A 22,295-nucleotide genomic window follows, 5' to 3' on the forward strand; every position below is an offset into this window, starting at 1 on the left:
CCCTGGATCTGCTTTGCCTGGTATTCTGTGGTATCGCTGATGGCAAACTTCACTGCACCTCCACCCTAGCCGCCATCAAGCTCCATATAGTCTCTTGGAGAGAGAACTGTCATGCACGCGGCTTTTAGGCCACTAGGATGCTTTTGTATCTTTCTATCTAGAATTTTTTTTTCTTTCCCCGTCTTTATTCTTGGACCATGATTTCCAGTATGTCCTCACAATCAAAGGGCACTCAGTCACTCTTGGTTTTCTTGGCACTGTTGGTACTCCAAGCTGATGGGAATGCCAAGTCTTAGCCCCTCTCCCCCTTGCAGCTGGGTAGGCATAAAGACAGGTGACTCATGTTTGCTGTTGCTTTTGGTTTTCCACCCACTACAGAGTGGTGGCAGGCAGAGTGCCTGGCGAATCTGGGCAGAGGGGGTTGTGGATGTAGAGCAAGAAGCTGGGGATGTGGAGACTGACCATATGCTGCCCACACTGGGTGGAAAAGTAGGCCAGAAGGAGACTTGGGGGAAGCCTTCTGAGACCTTTTGCATTTGGATGACCTCCAGAGGAAAAGTAGTCAGCACTGCACTGGACAAAATGTGGCCAAATTTGCAGGGAGGGTTATATTTTCACTTTTTTTTTTTCATAGCAGTGAAGCTAGTGCTACTTCTAAAAGACAAACAAGCAGAAATCCTTGGGAGCACCTGATTAAGTTATTGAACATGGTCAATATAAAGTCATGGTGCTATTTAGTAATTCAGATCAATTGGGCTCAACAAATCCTGAGTGCCCACTCTGGATATAGCATTTATTTTAACAAAGTTCTCGAGGATCCAAAGGCCCACGTAGGCAGAAAGTTTTAACAGGTGTACCAAAAACTGGTCAAGGTCCAGACTCTGTTCTGAATGAACAAATACTGCTTTGTTCCCTTCACAATGAACCACATTATAAATGGATACGTTCCAGCCTTCGGAACAACGCTTCTTATTTTTAGAAAAGCAGTATCAATTATCTTCAAGCTCTCTTTTCTATATGGAGGTTATGACTTTTTTCTCTTTTCCCACTAAATTTCTTCTCTCCTTCAAAACATGTAGACCACGGCTGGCCACCTGGGAGTGCTGGAGACAGATGTCCTTTGAAGTGGCTCCCCTAATTTTGGATGCCTGCTAGTCCACCCCACTGTGCCCACCAAAGAGGGAATCCTTTTACTGTAGGCATTTGTTCAGAGTAAAGGGCTAAGTTATTAAATTGTGCATTTATTACAAAAGAAATCTAGAAGGAGAAAGTTTGTGATTTTAGTGTATTTGATACAGGATACAGGAGTCCTGGTGTGGCACTTCGGGTTAATGTGTCAAACTGCAAAGCTGTTTGAACTGCAAGGTCGGCAATTCAAGCTCACTAGCTGCTCCTCTGAAACCCTATACAGGGTCGCTATGGGTCGGAACCAACTCGACAACACTTAACAACAACAACAACAACAGGACTTAGAATACCAAGGAAGTGTGGTTTAGTTGGATGAACCTCAAGCTGTACTCAAGATATTACCCAGAGAATAAATGAATAAAGAAAACTTCTTTGGGGTTTGAAATACAGAACAAAAGTGGAAGCTTGATCTACTAGCTAGTCATCCATGCATCCTATCTATCTTTATGTATCTTTCTGTCTATCTATCTGTCTGCCTATCTATATATTTATTTGTTTATCTATCTATCTATCTATCTATCTATCTATCTATCTATCTATCTATCTATCTATCTATCTATCTATCTAGGAATCCCTGGGTCGAGCAAGTGGTTAACATGCTCAACTGCTAACTGAAAGAACAGAGGTTCAAGTATACCCAGAGAGGCCCCAGAAGAAAGACTTGGTCATTTACTTCCAAAAAACAACCATTGAAAACCCTGTGGAGCACAGTTATACTCGGACACACATGCGGTCAGCTCAACAGTGCAGTGGCTGATTTTGGTTTCTCTATCATTTCCTTCCTTTTTCTTTGTGAATATTTTATAGTATGTTAGGTGAAAGTCTGCATAGCAAATGTGTTTCCCATTCAAGAATCCACACACATATTGTTCCATGACATTGGTTACTTTCTCCTCAAAGTGCCAGCATTTTCCCCCTTCCTACCCTGCCTTCCCCATTCGCATCCATCTAGTTTCCTGGCCCCCTGTTGCCTTCTCATCTTTGCTTTTGGGCAGATGTTGTCCATCTGGTCTCGTAGTTGACTGTTCTAAGAAACACTTTTCTCATGGGTGTTAAATTATGATTTTTATGGGCTGATTTTGTATTTTGCTAAAAAGTGACCTGAGAGTGACTTCAGTTCTAAATAAAAAGGGTATGTTTGGGCAATCATTTTGAGGGGTTCCTCCAGTCTCTATCAGACCAATGTTTCTTCCCCATTGACTGGACTTCTGTCCTTTGACACAAATCACCTGTCCATAGATGGACTGGCTTCTGGTTCTCCATTATGTTCCATTGGTCTCTGGAACTGTCATTCATTAGACCAGTACTAAGCTGTTTTGATTACAGTGACTGTATAGTAAATTCTGAGGTCAGGAAGTGTGAGCTGTCTCCTATTTTGTTCTTTTTCAATGATGCTTTTTTATGAGTTTGACCTTTGTTCTACAATGTTATCCCATTCTGACTGGGACCTTCTGTTGTGTCCCTGATCAGAATAGTCAATAACGGTAGCCAAGCATCTTATAGTTCTTCTGATGTTGAGCTAAAGGAGGCTGTGGTTTATGTGGCCCATTAGTCCTACAGACTAACTTATTTTCTTGAGTCTTTGGTTTCCTGTACTCTCTTTTGCTCCAGATGGGAGGAGACCAATAGTTGTATCTTAGCTGGCCACTTGCAAGCTTTTAAGACCCCGACACTTCTCACTAAACTTGGATATAGAACATTATCTTTTTGAACTATATTTTGCCAATTGACCTAGAGGTCCCCTGAGACTGTGGTCCTGAGCCTTCTACCCCAGTGCCTCAGTCCTATAAGGTATTTGGATAGGTCTAGGAAGCTTCCATAAATGTGCTCGCTATCTGCCCTATTATATATATGAATGTATACCCAACACATACAGATATGTCTACTAAAATGCATGTACACATGCATGTATTCCTTATATAGCATACATATTTACCTGTGTAACCACTCATACGTTTTTGGTTGTTTCTTCTGTTGCTACCGAACTGAATGTGTTAAAGCCTATTAATTACTATGTTGTTGTTGTGAAGTGCCATCGAGTCGGTTCCGACCCATAGCGACCCTATATAGGGTTTCCAAGGAGCAGCTGGTGAGCTTGAACTGCCGACCTTGCAATTCAAATGGCTTTGCAATCTGGCACATTAGCCCACAGTGCCGCACCAGGACTCCTATTACTATGGTTGTCCTTTATTCTGTCGTACTTCTCAGTGTCTTCGTTGACCTTGATCACATTATGCTGACTTTCTTCATATTGTGCATTGCTTTTCCTTTCACCAGATTTAACTATTTAGCAACTTATTCTCTCTCCCACCCTGTCTCATCCTTGGCAAACATCATAGAATGTTGCCTTCTGTGTGTAAACCTATTCCTGACTTTTTATAAAAATGGCATCAGATAATATTTGCCCTCTTGTGATTTACTTCACTCAGCATACCATCCTTCAAATTTATCCATGTTGTTTTGTGGACAAGTGTTCTTTACCATTGTCTTCCATTGTATATATGTACCACATTTGGTTTATCCATTCATTTGTTGTTTCTGTCCTTTTGCCATGGTAAGTAATGCTGTATATGTCTATTCAGGTGCTGTTCTTATTTCTCTAGGTTATACAACCTAAGAATGGGATTGTTGAATCATAGGTTATTTCTATTTCTAGCTTTCTTAGGAAGCACCATACCATTTTCCATTGCAATGGGACCATTTTAAAATCCCACCAACAGTATGTCAGAGTTCCCGTCTCCCCTGAACCTCACTAGCATTCGTTGCTTTCTGGGTTTTTTTGATCAGTGCCATTTTTTTTACAAGGGTCAGTTGGTGTCTCACTGTAGTTGTGATTTACATCTCTGTAGTGATTAATGATCACTAGTATCTAGATCTTCATGTGCTTGTTAGTTGCCTGAATATCTGTCTTCTTTGGTGACTGCCCTTTGTCCAGTTCATTGTTGTTGTTGTTTTTGCTTTGTTTCCCCTCCTCCCCCCTTTTGAAATGGATTGTTTGTCATAGTTACTGAGGTATTGAAGTTTTCTATATATTGTAGAGACTAGACCCATATCAGATAAGTAGAGACCAATTTTTTTCCCCCAGTCTGTAAGGATCTCTTTTGGTTAAGTCTTTTAATGAGCATGAGTATTTCATTTTTAGGAGGACCCAGTTATCTAGCTTATCTTCTGTTGTATGTGCATTTTTAGCTATGGGTAATGGTTTAGTTTTGCCATAAATTAGGATGTTTAATTTCGTCCCTCTGTTACCTTCCAGGAACTTCATAGTTTTAGGGTTGGCATGAAGTTCTGTGGTCCATATTAAATTCTCTTTGTGTATGATGTGAGGTCTGGATCTTGTTCCTTCCTTTTGAAAATAGATATTCAGTTTTGTCAGTTTCTTCTCCATTGAATGGCCTTTCAACCCTTTATCACATGTTGGGTCTCCATTGGTAGATGGATTGACTTCTGGTTTCCCAGTTCTGTTCCATTGGTCCATTTGTCTGTCAGTGTTCTGGTATCAGGCTGTTTTGATAACAGTATCTGTGTAGTAAGTTCTGAGATCCAGAAGTGTGAGGTCTCCTATTATGTTCATCTTCAATAAAGCTTTATCTCTTTGTGGTATCTTCCTTTTCCATACAAAGTTGGAGACTACCTTTTCAATTTCATGAAAGAATATTGTTGGGGGTAGGACTGGGGTTGCATTATATCTATAGATGCTTTAAGTAGTACAGTCATTTTCACAATGTTACGTCTTCCAACCCACAGTATAGTTTGACATTTACGTAGGTCTCTTTTGGTTTCTGGCAGTAGTGTTTTATAGATTTCCTTGTACAAGTCTTTTACCTCCCTGGTTAGATTTATTCTTAGGCATTTTATCCTTCTGAGGGGTATTGCAAAGGGTGTTATTTTCTTGGTTTCCTTTTCAGAGTTCTCCTTTTTAATGAAGAGGAATTTTTTTTTTTAATGTTTATCTTGTACCGTACCACTTTATTGAACCCTTCTGTTAGCTCCAGTAGCTTTCTTGTGGAATCTGTGGGGTTTTCTAGGTATAGGATCATGTCATCTGTAATTATGGATAGTGTTTTACTTCTTTCTTACCATTTTGTTGTTGTGTTGTGCCGTCGATTCATAGTGACCCTATGTATAGGGTTTCCTAGGAGCAGCTGGTGAGCTTGACCCTCTGTCCTTGTAGCTCAAACTGACTTGCTGTCTGGCGCCTTAACCTACAGCGCCACACTTTGGCTGCCCTTTTATTTCCATTTCTTACCTTATTGCTCGGGTTAGTACTTGCAACACAGTATTGAGTGAGAGTAGTGATAATAGGCATCCTTGTCTCATTCCCCTTCTCAAGAGGAATATTTTCAGTCTCTCTCAGTTTGGAACACCTTTGAATGCTGATTTTGTATATATGCCCGTAATTAAGTTGAGGAATTTCCCTTCTATTCCTATTTTTCCAAAGTCTTTTTACCAGGAAATCCCACTAATCCTTTGTCTTTTTCCTTCCTTCCCAACATATCACATTAGGTTCATGTGTGACTTATATACGATTTTCTCACGGTTGAAGAAATGTCAACAGAAAAAAAACCCCACAGCACTTCCATTTGCATATTCCACCTCAATGAGAATTCTGGTCCTTGAATGGTTCCTTTTTTTGGATGACAAAACACAGTTGATGTTTTAAGTACCTCTTCCTAAGTGGGTGATTTACCTGCATCATTACCGGCTGGTTTTTATTGGTTTTCCTTTCTTCATTGTCACCCCTTCACCCTTGAAACCTTTTTAATATTCCAGACACAATTGGTTGCCTTGGAACCTGTGCTGCTATTTGTAGACTTAATGTCACAGGACAGACCTGGTTTGTACATGCCCACATCATAAAATGATAGTAGTTAAGTTCAAGCGGTTTTCATGAAGTCTCTGATTTCTCATGATTAAACTTTTCCTGTGGTTAGTCCCCTTTTAGAGAATTAATTTTTCAATCTCAAATGACTTAAAAAAATTTTTTGTAACCCAAATGGAAGGGAAATCCACAAAATGTTCCTTCAGTTTGCCTATCCTTTGAAAAGAAATCTTGAGGAAAATGGAGACTTTGTGAGCCAAGTCAATCTTATAAACACTAGCAAAGTGTCCTGTGGACAGCAGAGCAGCTGATCCAGTCTGGACTGTAAGTTGTCACTGTTTAAAAACCACATGCTCTCTTCTGCCAGGGAAATTCTCGAGAGGACTTTCCATTACTTGGGGTATTTTTGTAACCAATTATAGGTGTTGTTTCTTTCTTTCTAGACGGCCACAAGTTTCAAAATGTATCTAGAAAACTGGAATATTCAGACAGCTACTTGGCTCAGGCGGTAAGAAAAATTAAAGGAACCTCATGACTCATGGTGCTGGCGGCCTGTGTTTTGATGGGGGGCTCCTTAGATGAACAGCTATCGTCTGTCTGCCAGTGGTAATGTCATCTGACACTTTTGTTTTGTATTAACATCTAGGCCCAGTAAGTGGGAAAGGAGAAATAGTGTGATTTGAGAAAATTATCATAGAGCATGTTTATTTTAATTTTTGTCACACTTAATACTGCCCTGAATGGGTACCTGGCACTCATTTAATCCTCATAGAAACTCTATGAAATTGGTAGCTATTTATCCCCATCTTATAGCTGAGGGAAGGGAGACACAGAGAGGTTATATAACTTGGCCACAGTCACACAGCTAGTGACAGCTACAAGTCCAAGTGTTCTGTCTCTGGAAGCAGGCTCCACTTCTCCATGTGGAACTGCCCGATGCCACGAGAAGCATCTATTGCCCCGATGTCAAGAAGGATCAGAATCATCATCAAATCACAAATGATTACTCAGGGCAGATCATTAGCATCAAAAGCTTTGTGGCTCCCCAGATGCGTACACTTTTTTTTTTTTTCTTAAATGGTTTATTGTGAATTATGTGATAGTTTACATGGGAGAACATTAGTTTTACATTCATTCCATCATATATCGTCTCATTGCCATGGTTACAATCCCCTCCATGCAATCCTTCCCCCATGGCCCCCAGGTCTTCAGCACACAGTCTCTATCCCTGTCTGGATCCAAAGTCTCCAGCCACTCCATCGCTCCACGTCATCATCTCTGCCTCCATTTCAGGCATCACTGGATGTGTACACTTTTAAACCTTGTGTTTTTGTTGGTTTTTATCTATCCGTTTGTTTTCCTACATGTTCCAAACTGAGAAATATGACTTATGATAAAGTAATAATACAAAGGGGCTTCAAAAAGTTCATGGAAAATGGATTTAAAGGTAATAGACTTTGTCTGTGAACTTTTTGAAGCTTCCCCACCCTTGTACTTTCCTTAAAGCAGAAGATCCCTAGGTGGCGAGAGCAGTTTGCAAGTGACTGCTAAGCTGAAGGTTGGAAGTTGGCCCCTACCCAGCAGCACCATGAAGAAAGACCTGGTGATCTACTTTTGTAAATATCACAGCTCCACTCTGTGACACGTGGATTCACCATGAGTTAAAATCAACTCAGCAACAACAACTTTTGTTTTTTCCCTTTACATCTTTAAAGCAGAGCCCCTGAATAGAACAGGATTGCTTAGCACTTCATCAGGAACAGTGTGATGGGATCTAGAGTAGTTCTGTGTTGTTGTTGATGATAAGTGCCGTCAAGTCGGTTCTGACACATAGCAACCCTGAATAGGATTTCTGAGCAGCAGATAGTGAGCTTGAACCACTGACCTTGTGATTAAAACAACCTTGCGGTCCAGTGCCTATCCTGCAGTGCCACACTGGGACTCTTGTTTAGTTCTGTGTTGGTTACAAATTCACATTCATCTCCCCAGTGTCTGAATTATGACTTGCCTGCATGGTACTGTTCAAGAATACTGGAGTAACTCAGGATACTCAGAGTCCCTGAATTCGAATTAAGCTGGCTTCCCATCAGTAATGGGTCCAATCAGTTCTCTGTGCCAGAGAAAGTGGTTATAGCTAAATGGTTATGGTCTGCTTTACCTGTGCTCACTGTTCCTTCCTCTCTTCACAGCGTGTGCTATGAGCGGGTTCCCTGGTACCCCACGGTGCTAACCTTCATCCTGTCTGCCTTGTGGCATGGTGTCTACCCTGGATACTATTTTACCTTCTTAACTGGAATCCTTGTCACAGTAGCAGCCAGAGCGGTAAGCCTCCTTGAACTGTAGAATCTTTTCCTTAGCAATCTGATGCCTCTTAAATTTGTTACCTATTTGGTCCTAGCAGGAGTTATGAAAGTGTTGTTATGAAAAATCAAGAAACTGACACAAGTCTTCCCACTGATGAATTAATTCAATATGTAGGAATTTGGGGTCTTTTAAAGAAAAGATTGTATATATATATATATATATATAACTTTATATCAAGTAAGTGACTCATGATTGTAGAGATAGGAGAGTCTCAAGTGCAGGCCAGGCAAAACAAGATCGGCAGAAGGCAGGAATCCCAAGTCAGGGCACAGAGCAGGACCTTGGCTCTGGAGCAGGGGCGGCAGCAGGGTGACCTGGAACATGATCCCACATGAATTTAGAGATTATCTCAAGAACAGATTTAATGCATTAGACATTAATAACTGAAGACCAGAAGAACTGTGAGATGATATCAAGAAAATTATATAGGAAGAAAGCAGAAGGTCATTAAGAAAACAAGAAAGAAGGAGAAGACTAAAATGAATATCAGAAGAGACTCTGAAACTTGCTCTCCAGTGCAGAGATGCTAAAGCAAATAGAAGGAATGAGAAAGTAAAAGAGCTGAACAGAAAATGTTAAACAGCAGCTCAGGAAGACAAAGCCAAGTATTATAAAGAGATGTGCAAAGACCTGGAGTTAGAAAACCAAAAGGAAAGAACATGCTCAGTGTTTCGCAAGCTGAAAGAACTGAAGAAAAAAAAAAATCAAGCTTTGAATTGCAATATTGAAAGACTGATTCTATGGGTAAAATATTGACTGATGCAGAAAGCATCAAAAGAAGATGGAAGGAATGAAGCATGCAGGGGATTGTAATCATTGCAATGAAGCGAATACGATAGGATGAGTGTAAAACGGATGTTCCCGTATGTAAACTATCACTCAATTCACAATAAAAACTTAAAAAAAAAAGATGGGAGGAATACCTAGAGTCACTGTACCAAAACGAAATGGATGATGTATGATGTTCAACCATTTTAAGAGATAGCATATGATCAAGAGCCAATGATATTGAAGGAAGAGGTCCAAAGTGCATGAAGACATTGGCAAAGAACAAGCATTGATGGAATACAGATTAAAATCTTTCAAGAAAGTGAGGCGGACAGGAACAAATGGGTCGCTTCCCTAGGAGACAATGGGGCAGTTGGTTCCTACCAACGCAGGCCGCCTTCCAAGACTGAGACTCGGTGGAAATGCACGCTCGGATTGGTGACCACACAAATCACCGATGGGGAGAAGTTGGGTAAAGGCAGCAATGAAGCAGCGAGCTAAGCCTTGCAATATTCAGTGGGCTTCTGTGGACCCAGCTGGGAACTTGGTTGGCAAGCAGTGTGAAGAGACCTGAGGACTCCTGGGCCCAGAGTCAGTGACATGGCCATGGAGGACTCAAATGGAGAATGGAGCTGCCGGCTGATGGGAAGAGAGGGCATGTGCACAAGAACATCCACACTTGCAGATGGTATCCACGTGACCGGGACCAGATGACTGGATGATCAGAGCTCAACCAGGAGAAGAAAGAAGAGGGGAGGAGGTGGAAAAAAAAAAAAAAAAGATTGAGCTAATTCAATCTGATGAACTTGACCTATACCTACGAATGCAGTGAGGCAACAAATCCTTACAGCAAGAAACATTCCCACCCCCTCCACACACAGAGTAGACAGAGATGGGCAACTTGGACATTGGATACCCAAATGGAGAGGGAGGGACTACAAAGACAAGAAGTGACTGGCTTACAAGCTTTCAAGAGGGAACCTAGAGCTAGGGGGCATGGAGGAAGGCAGAATCACCAGTGAGTACTATCCAGTCTGTCTAGGGGGAGCTGATGAAATGAAATACAGATGGGTTACTCACGATACTGTAGTGAATAATGGTTATCAGACTGATTGTGAGGGTTGGAAATGCAAAGGTAGATGTTTTGTAACAAGGAAGGGAGTGATTATTTTTCCAGTCTAGGAGCGGAGGTCTCTGGGACCACCAATGGAGAAGAGCCGAGAGCAGGACCCTACCCAGAGAAGCAGAGATGGAGACAGAGACAATGACGTGGAGTGATGAAGCGGCTGGGGACTTTGGATCCAGAGAAGGAGAGGGACTGTGGGCCGAAGACTGGGGGGAGGGGGAAAGGGGAAGGGGGAACGGGAGAGGACAGGTTTCTAGGATATACCCTTTGGTCGGTAGATGATCCATGGAGGGGATTGGAACCATGGCAATGAAATGATATACGATGGAATGAATGTAAAACTAAAGTTCTCTCATGTAAACTATCATATAATTCACAATAAAACATTAAAAAAAAAAAAAGAAAGAAAGAAAGTGAGGCGGCACTGGAGGCACTCACTCATCTATGCCAAGAAATTTGGAAGGCAGGTATTTGACCAACTGATGGGAAGAGATCCATATTTGTGCCTATTCCAAAGAGAGGTGATACAATGGAATGTGGAAATCATTAGACAATATCATACACACACACACACACACACATATATATATATATATAAACTTTCACTCAATTAATTAAAAATGGCTGCAACAGTGCATTGAGAAGGAGTTGTCAGAAGTTCATGCCGGATTCAGACGAGATGTGAAACAAGGGATATCATTGCTGATATTGATGGATCTTGGTTGATAGCAATAAATTCCAGAAAGATATTTACCCATGTTTTATTGACTACACAAAGGCTTTCGGTTGTGTGGATCATGACATGCTATAGACAACCTGTGGAAAATGAATATTCCAGAACACTTAATTGTACTTAGGAGGAACCTGTGCATAGACCAAGAGGCAGTGGTTTGAACAGAACAAGGGGACACCAAATAGTTTAAAAGTAGGAAAGGTGTGCAACAGGGTTGTATTTTTCCACCACACTTATTCAACCTGTATGCTGAGCAGATAATCTGAGAAGCTGGGTTCTATGAAGAAGAACGGGGTATCAGGATTGGAAGAAGACTCATTAACAACCTGTGATATGCAGATGATACAACGTTGCTTGCTGAAATGAAGAGGACTTAAAGTACTATCCCGTGGTTGTGAGCAAGGATGGCTATGAGAGCAGTAGATATAGATGAGAGCAGAGAGAGGGAGGGCACAGATCCACACGAGGAATGGGTAGCATGTGCTAGAAGTGGACCCAGAGCTGAAAGGAGATTTTTTTAAAAGAAACAATTAGAAAAGCACAGGTATTAATCTGTTATAGGGCCCTGAGTCCTTCTCTGCCAGAAGTCTTGTGATATGGAATAGCATAGTTATACAATGTTGTTGTTGATAGGGGCCCTCAAGTTGATTCTGACCCACAGCGACAGAAGAGGATTGCCCCTTAGGGCTTTTCAGGCTGTAATTCTCCTGCAGAGCCATTGTGTGGGTTTGAACTGCCAACTTTTCAGTTAGCAGAGGAACACTTAACTATTGCACTACCAGAACTCCTTCAGTTTTACATTAGTATATTATTATTATTATTAAAAATGAGTCTGTGTTACCCAGAAAAATATAAGATATGCTGTCTGTTTTCTTTTTGATAGGGCAAATACATTTGTAATATGTCTTAGAATGGTTTTCATCATCAGAAATTGTCAGAATTATATATATATTTTCCTGGTGTGGTGCTGTAGGTTAATGTGCTAAACAGTAAAGTCGGTTTGAACTGCAAGGCCAGCTGTTCAAGCTTACCAGCTGCTCCTCAGAAACCCTATACAGAGTCGCTATGGGTCAGAACTGACTCGACGGCACTTAACAACAACAACACTGGAGTCCTGGTGTGGCACTGTACAATAAGCACTAGTCAGCAAGGTCTGTTTGAACTACAAGGTCAGTGGTTCAAACTCACCAACCACTCCTCAGAAACCCTATGCAGAGTCACTATGAGTGAACTGACTTGATGGCTCATAACATCCACAACAATGGAGTTTTAGGACCCCTGGTAGTGTAATGGATTATAAGCTGGGCTGCTAAACACAAGGTCAGCAGTGTGAACCTACAGCCACTCTGAGGGAGAATGGTAACTTTCTGCTCCTATAAAGCTTTACAGCCTTGGAAACCCCATACAGAGCTGCTGTGAGGTGGAACTGACTAGGTAACACACCACCAATGGAGTCCTGGTGTGGCACTGTGGGATAATGTACTGGATTACAAAGTCTGGTTGAACTGTAAGGTCAGCGGTTCAAATTCACCAGGTACTCCTCAGAAACCCTGTACCGGATTGCTATGAATTGGAACTGAGTAGAGGGCACTTAACAACAACAACACGATGCTTGGAACTGTGTTTGCACGGCCAGACCAAATGATTTATCAGGGACAGGGTCGCTATGGGTCAGAACTGACTTGACGGCACTTAACAACAACAACAACAATACAGCCTGATGTGGCGCTGTGGGTTAATGTGTCAGACTGCAAAACCATTTGAACTGCAAGGTCAGAGGTTTAAGCTCACTAGTCACTCCTCAGAAACCCTATACAGGGTCGCTATGGGTCAGAACCAACTCGACGGCACTTAACAACAACAACAACAACAATACAGCCTGCAAGCCAGATATTCCCCACTCCTACTGTACAGACAATGAGTCGGAGCCAACTCAATGACACTTAGAAATAACAGCAATATATATGTTTGATCTTCAGTCATCTGGAAAATTCATATACATAGAACATCTCATCAGAATGATTCACAGTTTGTTTAACTAGGAAGCCACTTGTATCCTACAACTCACAGGATCACAACATGTCCTAGGCCCCTGGAAGATTACTTAATGAAATCTCAAACGAATGCCCAACTTTGCTTCTATTGGTGGACGGGCCTGTGGCCTCTATCCTGAGCAGCTCGGGACTGAGAAGAAGAGCTCTTTGCTTCCAAACAAGCTAGCCATTGTTTTCAGCTCTGCCTTTGATCTCAGCTTTGGAAACCAGGAGAGAATGCATCACGTGTGTCCTAAGACCTACATATGCGTTTATCCTTTGACCCAGGCTTTATAGCTGCAGATAATTATATCTTTGCTTAAGTCTCAGTTTTCTTACCTATAAAATAGGGGTAGGAGCCCTGTTGCTGTAAAAATTAAGTGCTGGACTGCCAACCATAAGGTTGGCAGCTTGAACCTAGCTACAGCTCTCTGGGAGAAAGATGAGGTGAACTGCTCCCCGAAAGATTACAGCTTAGGAAACCCTGTGGGGCAGTTCTACTTCTGCCACACAGGGTCACTATGAGTCAAGTTGACCGGACAGAACCTAGCAACAACAAAATGGGGATAACAGTACTCCCACAATAGGGTTATTGGGAGAATCAACAGTGATGATGCTTAGTAATACGGGTCCACTGTAGAAAAAGGAGCTCTGGTAGCATAGTGGTTATGAGTCGAGCTGCTAACCTCAGGGTCAGTAGTTCGAAACTACCAGCCGTTCTATGGGAGAAAGACGAGGCTTTCTGCTCCCGTAAAGATTTACAGCCTCAGAAATCCTATGCAGGGTCACTATGAGTCACCCACAGTGTATAACAACTATAGAAAACTATTTAAAAAACAACACAAATAAGATAAAGCATTAACACAGCAATGACACCCAGTAAGCACTTAATAAATGATAGTTGCTTTTATTAGCAGTAATAGATATATGATGTCTACTATGATTACCCAGAGGAACTGCTGTCTTTTCATGAAAATAATGCACACATTGTATATTTTTGCCAACCATGAACCCCCCCTTTGTGCACTATTTCCTTAGGTGTGCTATATGTTATATGCGAGGACACAGTATTATGTGGTCTCACTGTTTTTGAAACATGCTAATTAGAGAACCTTGCAGACATTTAACCACAAGAATATTAAACACAGCATTGTTTGGAATAGCAAAACGGGAGGAAGGGGGTAGAAAGACAAGCTAAAGTTTCCACAATTAACTTTAAATTATGTTGGAGATTAGTATTTACTGACATAGAAAAAACATTGTGATTCATTGTTAAATGAAAAATAAGCTAGAAAATAGATTGATGGCATTAGAAAATGTCAGTGTGGATATATATGAATGGAAAAAGGCTGGGGAGGATATGTAGCAAGTTTTTAAAAAGTTTCTAGGAAATATGTAAAAAGGGAAAAAAAATCATTACAGTTTCATTGTTCTTTTAAATTTTGTACAGTGAATTATTATTACTATTTTGTTGTTGTTGTTTGAATAAGAAAGACCAGAGTGGGATTTTTAGTTGAAATAGAAGTGAGATGGGTTGTTATTTTTGAAGTCTGTGTCCCTGGGATATACTGCCTGCATACAATGTATAAAGGTGGATTTTGTGTTTTATCCCCTTGTCGTTTGCCTTGGTTTGCAGGTAAGAAACAACTACCGACAGTACTTTCTTTCTTCAAAAGCTCTCAAGGTTGTCTACGATGTGGTCACCTGGGCTGTTACTCAACTGGCCGTCTCTTACACAGTCGCACCCTTTGTGATGTTGGCTGTCGAACCAACCATCAGTTTGTACAAGTAAGTTTACATTTTCCTCAGTTAATGTCTGGGGAACTTACCTATTTTACCAAAGGGTAAATCAAATCAACCAGTACTGAGAATTGCTAAATGTGGTTTCATTGTGAAAAATGCCTTAAAAGGAAAGGAGTCTCCTGGGATGCCACCTCTCTTAGTCTCTTAGTGCTGTTGTAACCAAAATACCACAGAAGGGTAGCTTTACAGAACAGAAATGTACTTTCTTACAGTTCTGGGGGCTAAAAGTCCCACTAAGAGTCTCACCGGTGTCGCTGCTTTTGTGGGCTTCTCCTGGCTCTTCGTGTTCACCCGCAATTCTTGGTGTTCCTTTGCTTGTAAATGGATCTTCATATGGGTCTATCTTACTGTTGTGTGTATGTCTTTGTGTATAGTCTACTGTTTTTATATGGCACCGTTCAGAAGTGATTCGGTTTAGGATTCACCCTTCTCTGATAGGATCTAAGTAATATCTTTTTTTTTTTACTTTCTGTTGTGACTTGGGTGAATGAAAGTTTACAGAGCAAATTGGTTCCCCATTCAGCAATTCATTCGCATTTGGATTTGTGACATTGATTGTAAACCCCACAAGGAAACAGCACTTTAACCACTCTCCTTGCATTTTCATTTCATCTGTCTTTCCTGTTCTTCCTGCTGATACGCACTGGACTACTAACCACAAGGTCAGCAGTTCAAACCCACCAGCAGCTCCAGGGAAACCCCATACAGGGTTGCTATGAATTGAATCTGACTCCACAGCACTTAACAACAGCAGCAGCAACCTATATAATTAAGGGCAGCTCATGGCTGCAGAGACTTGGTGGTGGTGGTGGTGGTTGTTAAGTACCATGGAGTTGGTTCCGACTCACAGTGACCCTGCACAGGGTTTCCGAGGCTATAAATCTTTACGGGAGCAGAAAGCCTCACGTTTCTCCCGTGGAACAATTTGTAGCTTTGGATTGCTGACCTTGAGGTTAGCAGCCTGACCCGTAACCACGATGCCACCAGAGCTGCTTAGAGGCTTGTGTAGATTAATGTTAAACACAGTGATACAAATAAAAATAAGCAATACATGCCTTATTTGTAAATTGGAGTGGAGTTGATGGAACTATAGCCCCCACTAGTTAATGAATCGGTGGATTAAAAAGAAATTTTATGACTTGGTACGTATCTTAGTGTTCATATGTATTAAGATTTTTTTTTTGTAGATTATAGGAAAAGAGGATGGAGGAAACTGTATAACACTCATCAGTAAAGTCTTCTATGGTAATGGTGGTGCTGATGTGCTGTGGAGGGCTCAGTTCAAGGTCTTCTATAATGTCAGTTACGTCACACACATTAGCAAGCAGGGAATAATGTTAGAACAGCGTGGAAGTCAAGAGGAGCCAGACAGTGGCAATAGAATGCTGGTGTTCATGGTCACCAGTGACTCACAGTAATGTATTAATAATCAAGCTAAATGTTGCGCCATCTTTGCAGTTGTTAATCTATTTGAGCCCATTGTTACAGCCACCTAATCAATTCATCTCTTGGAATGTTTCTCTTATTTTTACCATCCCTCCATTTTATCAGGAGCGCAGTGGCTCTGTAGGATAAGCACATGACTGTGAACCACAAGGTTGGTGGTTCGAGCCCACAGGCAGCTCCGAGGGAGAAAGATGAGACTTTCTGTTCCCGCAAAGAATTTACATCCTTGTAAACCTTGTACAGGGTCATTATGAGTTGGAGCCGACTGGTTGGCATTTACCATTAACCACTTCATCAAACATGATGTCCTTGCCTAGTAGTTAGTCTTTCCTTACAATGTGGCCAAAGTAAGCAACTCAAAGTCTCAGGCAACATTCTGCGATCCATAGGGCTTTCACTGGCTAATTCTCAGAAATCGATTGCCAGACCTTTCTTCTAAAGTCTGTCCAACATGGGTGCCTTACATATCACAGCGACACATATGCCATCCCAGTAGGACAAACTGACAGACCAGTGGGCGAACAGACTAGAAGGGAGAAAACACTCCTTAATATGCCATTAAAAGTCAGGAGCCATTTTGGGTCTGTTTTAAGGAAATTAAAATTGAGCAACTTCTGCATTGGGGCTCTCTGGTCAGAGCTCACATGCCAAGCCTGCATCCACCTGATTCTGGGCAGATGTCTCTCCTGAGCCCACCTGGAAGGTAGCTCTGTCACCCCCTGTCAGTGGACTCTCAGGACAGCATTTGCCTTCTAATGTTTTCTGCATTTCCCTTTCTGGCAGCCTACTTTCATGATGGTCTACTACCTTGAAAACCCTATGGGGCAAATCTCTGTCCTATAACCTCATGATGAGTGGGTTCCAACTGTGAAATAGTTGTAGGTTTTATGTGTGTGGGGGGTGGGGGGGGAGGTTGGGAGCCATGGGGCATGTTAAGTACTTAGCTACCGATCCAGATTTAACCCACTCAGCAGTTCTGCGTGGGAGAAACACCAGGTAATCTGCTGCCATGAGATTACATAGTAAGCGTTCTACTGTATCACATGGGGTCACTTTGAGTTGTCTGCCTTGCTATCCAAGTTGTTCCGCCCACCCCACCACCCCCGCCTCCTCTGCTAATTGCTCTTGTTAGCTGGTGCTCTGGCTACTCATAAGTTTTAAGTTGTCTGCCACCAACATGGTTTTCTGTATTGAAGTGCATGCTGTTGGTGGCTGTAAGATCTTTCAGAAATCTCTTCCTCGTGTTATAGGAGAAATGCCTGAGTTCATTCAGCCGCATACTAGTTTTGGACAGTGTGCTAAACAAATAGAGATTGTTCCCACTCCCTTGGGGACAATAGTGGGTGCAAAAGACAGGCAGTCATCGACATATTTATAATAAATGCACACAGAGACCATGCGCTGCGTGAAGGGTGCAACATTTCAGGGGAGTGTAGATTGGGAATCCAATTCAAACTGGGAGTCAAGGGTGGCTTTGGGGAGGAAGTGACTTTTGAAAATGACTGCAGGGTGATTACGCAGAGTGTGCCTGAGAATAGTGGAGTGGTGTGGGCAGTTTCCAGACAAAGGGAACAGCATAACAAAGCCCCTGAGGTAGGAGGAAGCTTCATGCAATGAGGAGCCGATAAAAAATGAACGTGGGCAGAAAGAACACAGAATCCAAGGTGGAGAGTGGTGAGCTGAGGCAAGAGAGACAGCGAGGCCTCCTGATTTCTCAAAATAGCTCAGGTATCAGTATCCCTGTTTATCACAAAAGGAAGTGGAGGCTCAGAGACAGTGAGTGATTTAACCAAACTCACACAGACTCGGTGTCAGACCTGAGTTTTAACTCACCCATCCTTTAACAAGAAAATTAAAAATTTCTTAATTACTAAAAAGTTTCTTTAGGAGTTTTTTTTTAAAGAAATTTACTGCTGGGTGTTCATACTAGGTGGTAATTTGTGATAATAGGTCTATACTCAAATCTCCATGCATACAAGTATGCCGGTTGCTATAGAGTTGATTCTGCATCACGTCGTGGTGACCTCGTGTGTGTCTGAGTAGAACTGTGCTCTTCAAGGACTTCCAGTGACTGATGTTTCAGAAGTAGATCACCAGGCTTTTCTTCTGAGGTGCCTCTGGGTAGACTCAGAGCTCCAGCATTTTGGTTCTCAGCTGAGTGCTTCAACCCATCAAAAGGTCTCCGCTTAAACAACTAAATGATTCTATTACAACTCATAGGGCCCTATAGGAGAGAGTAGAACTGTCCCCATAGGGCTGTGAATCCTTACAGAAGCAGACTGACATAATTTTCTCTCTTGGAGAAGCTTGTGGAGATTCAAACTGTCTCTTTTGGTTAGCAGCCAAGTGCTTAACCATGGCGCCACTAAAGTGTGTTAATTCCTATATTCAGGTTAGGGTTCTAGGAGCAGATTCAAATGATTACCAATCCCAATTACTTTCATGTAAATTTCAATTTCTATAAAACACACACACACACAAAGATAGAAATAATACTGTATATTTTCTTAAAACACCATTGAAATTTTGGTCAATTTTGGTGATATATTATTCAGCCAGGCTTTCTGCTCCTATAAAGATTTACAGCCTCAGAAACTCTATACAGGGTGGCTCTGAGTCAAAAACAACTGCAGGGCACACACCATCACCAACACCATCACCATCACCGCCACCAGTGTGATGTCCGGGTATCATAGTTGCTGTCCAATCAGCCCTGTGCAGCAGAACTTTCTATGGCAATGGAAATAACTCTAAATCTGTGTTGTTCCATAAGGTTGGACATTAGCGCATGTGGCCTTTGAGTATTTGAAATTTTATTGAGTTTCAATTAATTTTAATGTAAACAAGCACATATTGCCTGTGGCTATTGTAGATTGTTCCTCATAAGAGTGTGTTCAGACTTTCCTAAGGGAATTGTGAAAGAAATTAAAACTGTGTGGCCTTTTAGTGGTGGGGAGTCAGATTTTAGTCCAGATCTCTTCCTTACTTGACGCTAACTTTATACAAGCAACTCTGTTTCTTCAATATCCTCCTCTGGTTAGCATTTATATTTCAGATGTACTTCATTTTTATACCTTGTTAGTTATTTAGTCTTACAGTGGCTTCTCATCTCAACTTTAATTTCTTTTTTTTTTGTTTTTTTTCCACTTTAATTTCTTGATCTATTCCCCCCCACCCCTTACTTTATAAATGAACCCCAAGTGAATACTTAAATGTTTGCTGGAAGAACTATCTTTTGAAGAGGAAATTCTCATACCTTAATTTGTCTTTCATTTGTATGTTTAGATAACACTTGCTTTAAATTCAGTATGTTGGAACTCGTATACATCTTTTTATAGATGGCGATTCCTTGAGAGCTGGAACCACATTTTATTCATCTCTGTGTGCTTAGTTCAGGCCCAGCATGCTCAGTAGATGTTATTTGTATTGAGTTTTAAGTGATAGATTCCTTATCTGTGTTAGATAAGTATAGAGATATATGGAATGTTAGACAGGATCACTAACCCTTACTTACCACTTGCCATCAGATTGTCCCCAACACATTGTGGCCCCATGTGTATGAGAGTAGAACTGTGTTCCATAAGAATTTCCCGTGGCTGAATTTGTGGAAATAGATGACCATGCTTTTCTTCCAAGACCTCTGGGTCAAATTGAAACTTCAACCTTTTGGATAGCAGCCAGGTGCGTGAACCATTTCACCACCCAGGGAGGGACCTTAACAACAAACCTCATTGTGTTGTTAAGTGCTGTCTAGTCAGTTCTGATTCATAGTAACCTTGTACAGGGTTTCCGAAGTTACACGTCTTTGTGGGAGCAGAAAGCTTTATCATTCTCCTGTGGAGCTATTGGTGGGCTTGAACTGCCAACACTGTGGTTAGTAGTCCAGTGCTTGTTGTACAGAACCAGAACCATCTCATTAGGATTGGATTTTTTTTTTCTTCAAAAGACTTCCAAAATATTTGGATTTAATTTAACATCATTGTTCCATTTCAGATTTAGGTGCAGACAAAAGATTAAGGCAAAGACATGAGATCAAGACCTATTTTATATAAGGATTCACATTTGAAAGCTCGATTTGCTCTGGCTGGGGCCTGTGTATGTTCCAGGAAGCTCTTGAGAATCCCAGCTCATAGGTGTTGAGGCAGTGGACTTATCTGTGGAGTCCCTTCTCCCTCTCAGTAATATCCAGGTCTAGACAATACATCATATAGACATTTGACTGTGGCTGTCTACCCCTCCTCGGGTTAAATGACCACGACTCATGTACTTCTTTTCCCCCCCCATTTCTTTGAAGACAGGGGTAGTGTTAACCCTTTTGTATTGAAATAATAAATGAATGAAGAGAAAGATTTTAAGCTCTGCACTTCAGCTAAGGAGCCCGGGGGCTGCTGTAGGTTAGAGGCTGGGCTGCTAATCAACTGCTCCTTGGGATAAGCTTCAGACTGTCTACAGTTACCTATATCAGGTAGTTATGAGTCAGAATTGACTCAGTGGCAGTGGTTTTGTGAATACTTCATCTAGAGCTTGCTATTAATCTGTAGACATTTTTAGGGAGGAATCTTGGGGGATATTGGCTTAGCCAATTCTAATGAACCTGCCCTTTTTATCATAGAAATGGAGAATGGTACATCCCTTATTTCTCCCCCTCTTGTAGCATTTTTTTCTTTTGTTCTTCAAAAAGCACTAGAGAATATATAAGTAAACATTTCCAAATGATTCTAAAGCAGTTGTCCAAATGCAAACTATTTCTAATTATTTGCATTTTTTTGATCTGCCTAATATTTATTGGGAGTCCTGGTGTGGCGCTGCGGGCTAATGCGTCAGACTGCAAAGTCGTTTGAACTGCAAGGTCGGTGATTCAAGCTCACCAGCCACTCCTTGGAAAGTGCTGACTCGATGGCACTTAACAACAACAATAACAATATTTACTGAGTGTCTACAGTGTGATACACTGTGCTGACTATCATGCTTGTGCCATAAAAATTCATAAATCTCAAAAATAAAATTTCTTATTCCTTTGGATGTAAGTTATTTTCTGAGTCATGGACTAGGTTTTCAAAAATCTGATTCCTCCCGGTTCATAGTACAAAACAAAAAAGAATCCTGTACACTTGGGTAGAGCATATTATCTAAAGTGTTAGTTGCATTTGTATTTACAGAACAAAATGCAGGGTTGAATTTGGTCCTCTGAGTTTAAAGACTTTTGAGTTTTGAAGGTTTCTGTCTACCGTGGGATTAATTCACTTGGTCTGCTTGTCATGGTACAGTGTCATGGATATAGCTGTAGATGGACTGGTTGCTTGGCTCTGCTCAGTTTTATGGTTTCAGTTCATCCCTGGGCCCTGGCCCGCTCACCCACCAAAGGGAGTTTTTTGTAGAGTCCATCAAGGCAAGCCTTAGTACACATTCAGCCATTGTTATCCAAATTGGTTCATTCACTCATAACACTAAAAATGATAGAATTGTGTGATACTTCTCATTGTATATTCTTGTTTGAAATATAATTTTTGTGTGTTTTTATTCTTAGGTCAATATACTTTTATTTACACATTATAAGTCTCCTGATAATACTATTTCTGCCAATCAAACCTAAAGAATAATTTCTTTTATAAGGATCAGCATAAAGCTGGTTCCTATGAAAAGGACTGAAGTGACTGACTGATGAAGATCAACGACTACAGCCTCCGGTCTGGATTCCACCTCAACATCAAACAAAAATCCTCACAACTGGACCAATAAGCAGCACCCTGATAAACAGAGAAAAGATGGAGTTGTCAATGATTTCACGTTACTTGGATCCACAATCAACACCCATGGAAGCAGCCGTCAGGAACTCAAACAACAGATTGCATTGGGCAAATCTGCTGCAAAAGGCGTCTTTAAAGTGTTAAAGAGCAAAGACGTCACTTGGCGGACTAAGGTGCACCTGACCCAAGCCATGGTATTTTCAATCACCTCGTGAACATGTGAAAAATGGACAGTGAATAAGGAGACCAAGGAAGAATGGATACA

The 22,295-nt window shown here is 41.3% G+C and overlaps 1 protein-coding gene across 1 annotated transcript in view; it reads left to right on the forward strand.

The window, feature by feature from the left end:
• MBOAT1 (membrane bound O-acyltransferase domain containing 1) overlaps positions 1-21,883 on the forward strand; it is a 159,868-nt gene extending 137,985 nt beyond the window's left edge. The window contains exons 10-13 of the mRNA XM_006860789.1: positions 6,454-6,518; positions 8,200-8,332; positions 14,671-14,822; positions 21,811-21,883. Of these exons, the coding sequence (XP_006860851.1) occupies positions 6,454-6,518; positions 8,200-8,332; positions 14,671-14,822; positions 21,811-21,883 (423 nt within the window). The remainder of the gene's footprint in view (positions 1-6,453; positions 6,519-8,199; positions 8,333-14,670; positions 14,823-21,810) is intronic.
• Positions 21,884-22,295: the final 412 nt, after the last annotated feature.

This window comes from Chrysochloris asiatica, unplaced genomic scaffold (assembly GCF_000296735.1).
Source record: "Chrysochloris asiatica unplaced genomic scaffold, ChrAsi1.0 scaffold00040, whole genome shotgun sequence".
In the NCBI taxonomy this organism is placed as follows: domain Eukaryota; kingdom Metazoa; phylum Chordata; class Mammalia; order Afrosoricida; family Chrysochloridae; genus Chrysochloris; species Chrysochloris asiatica.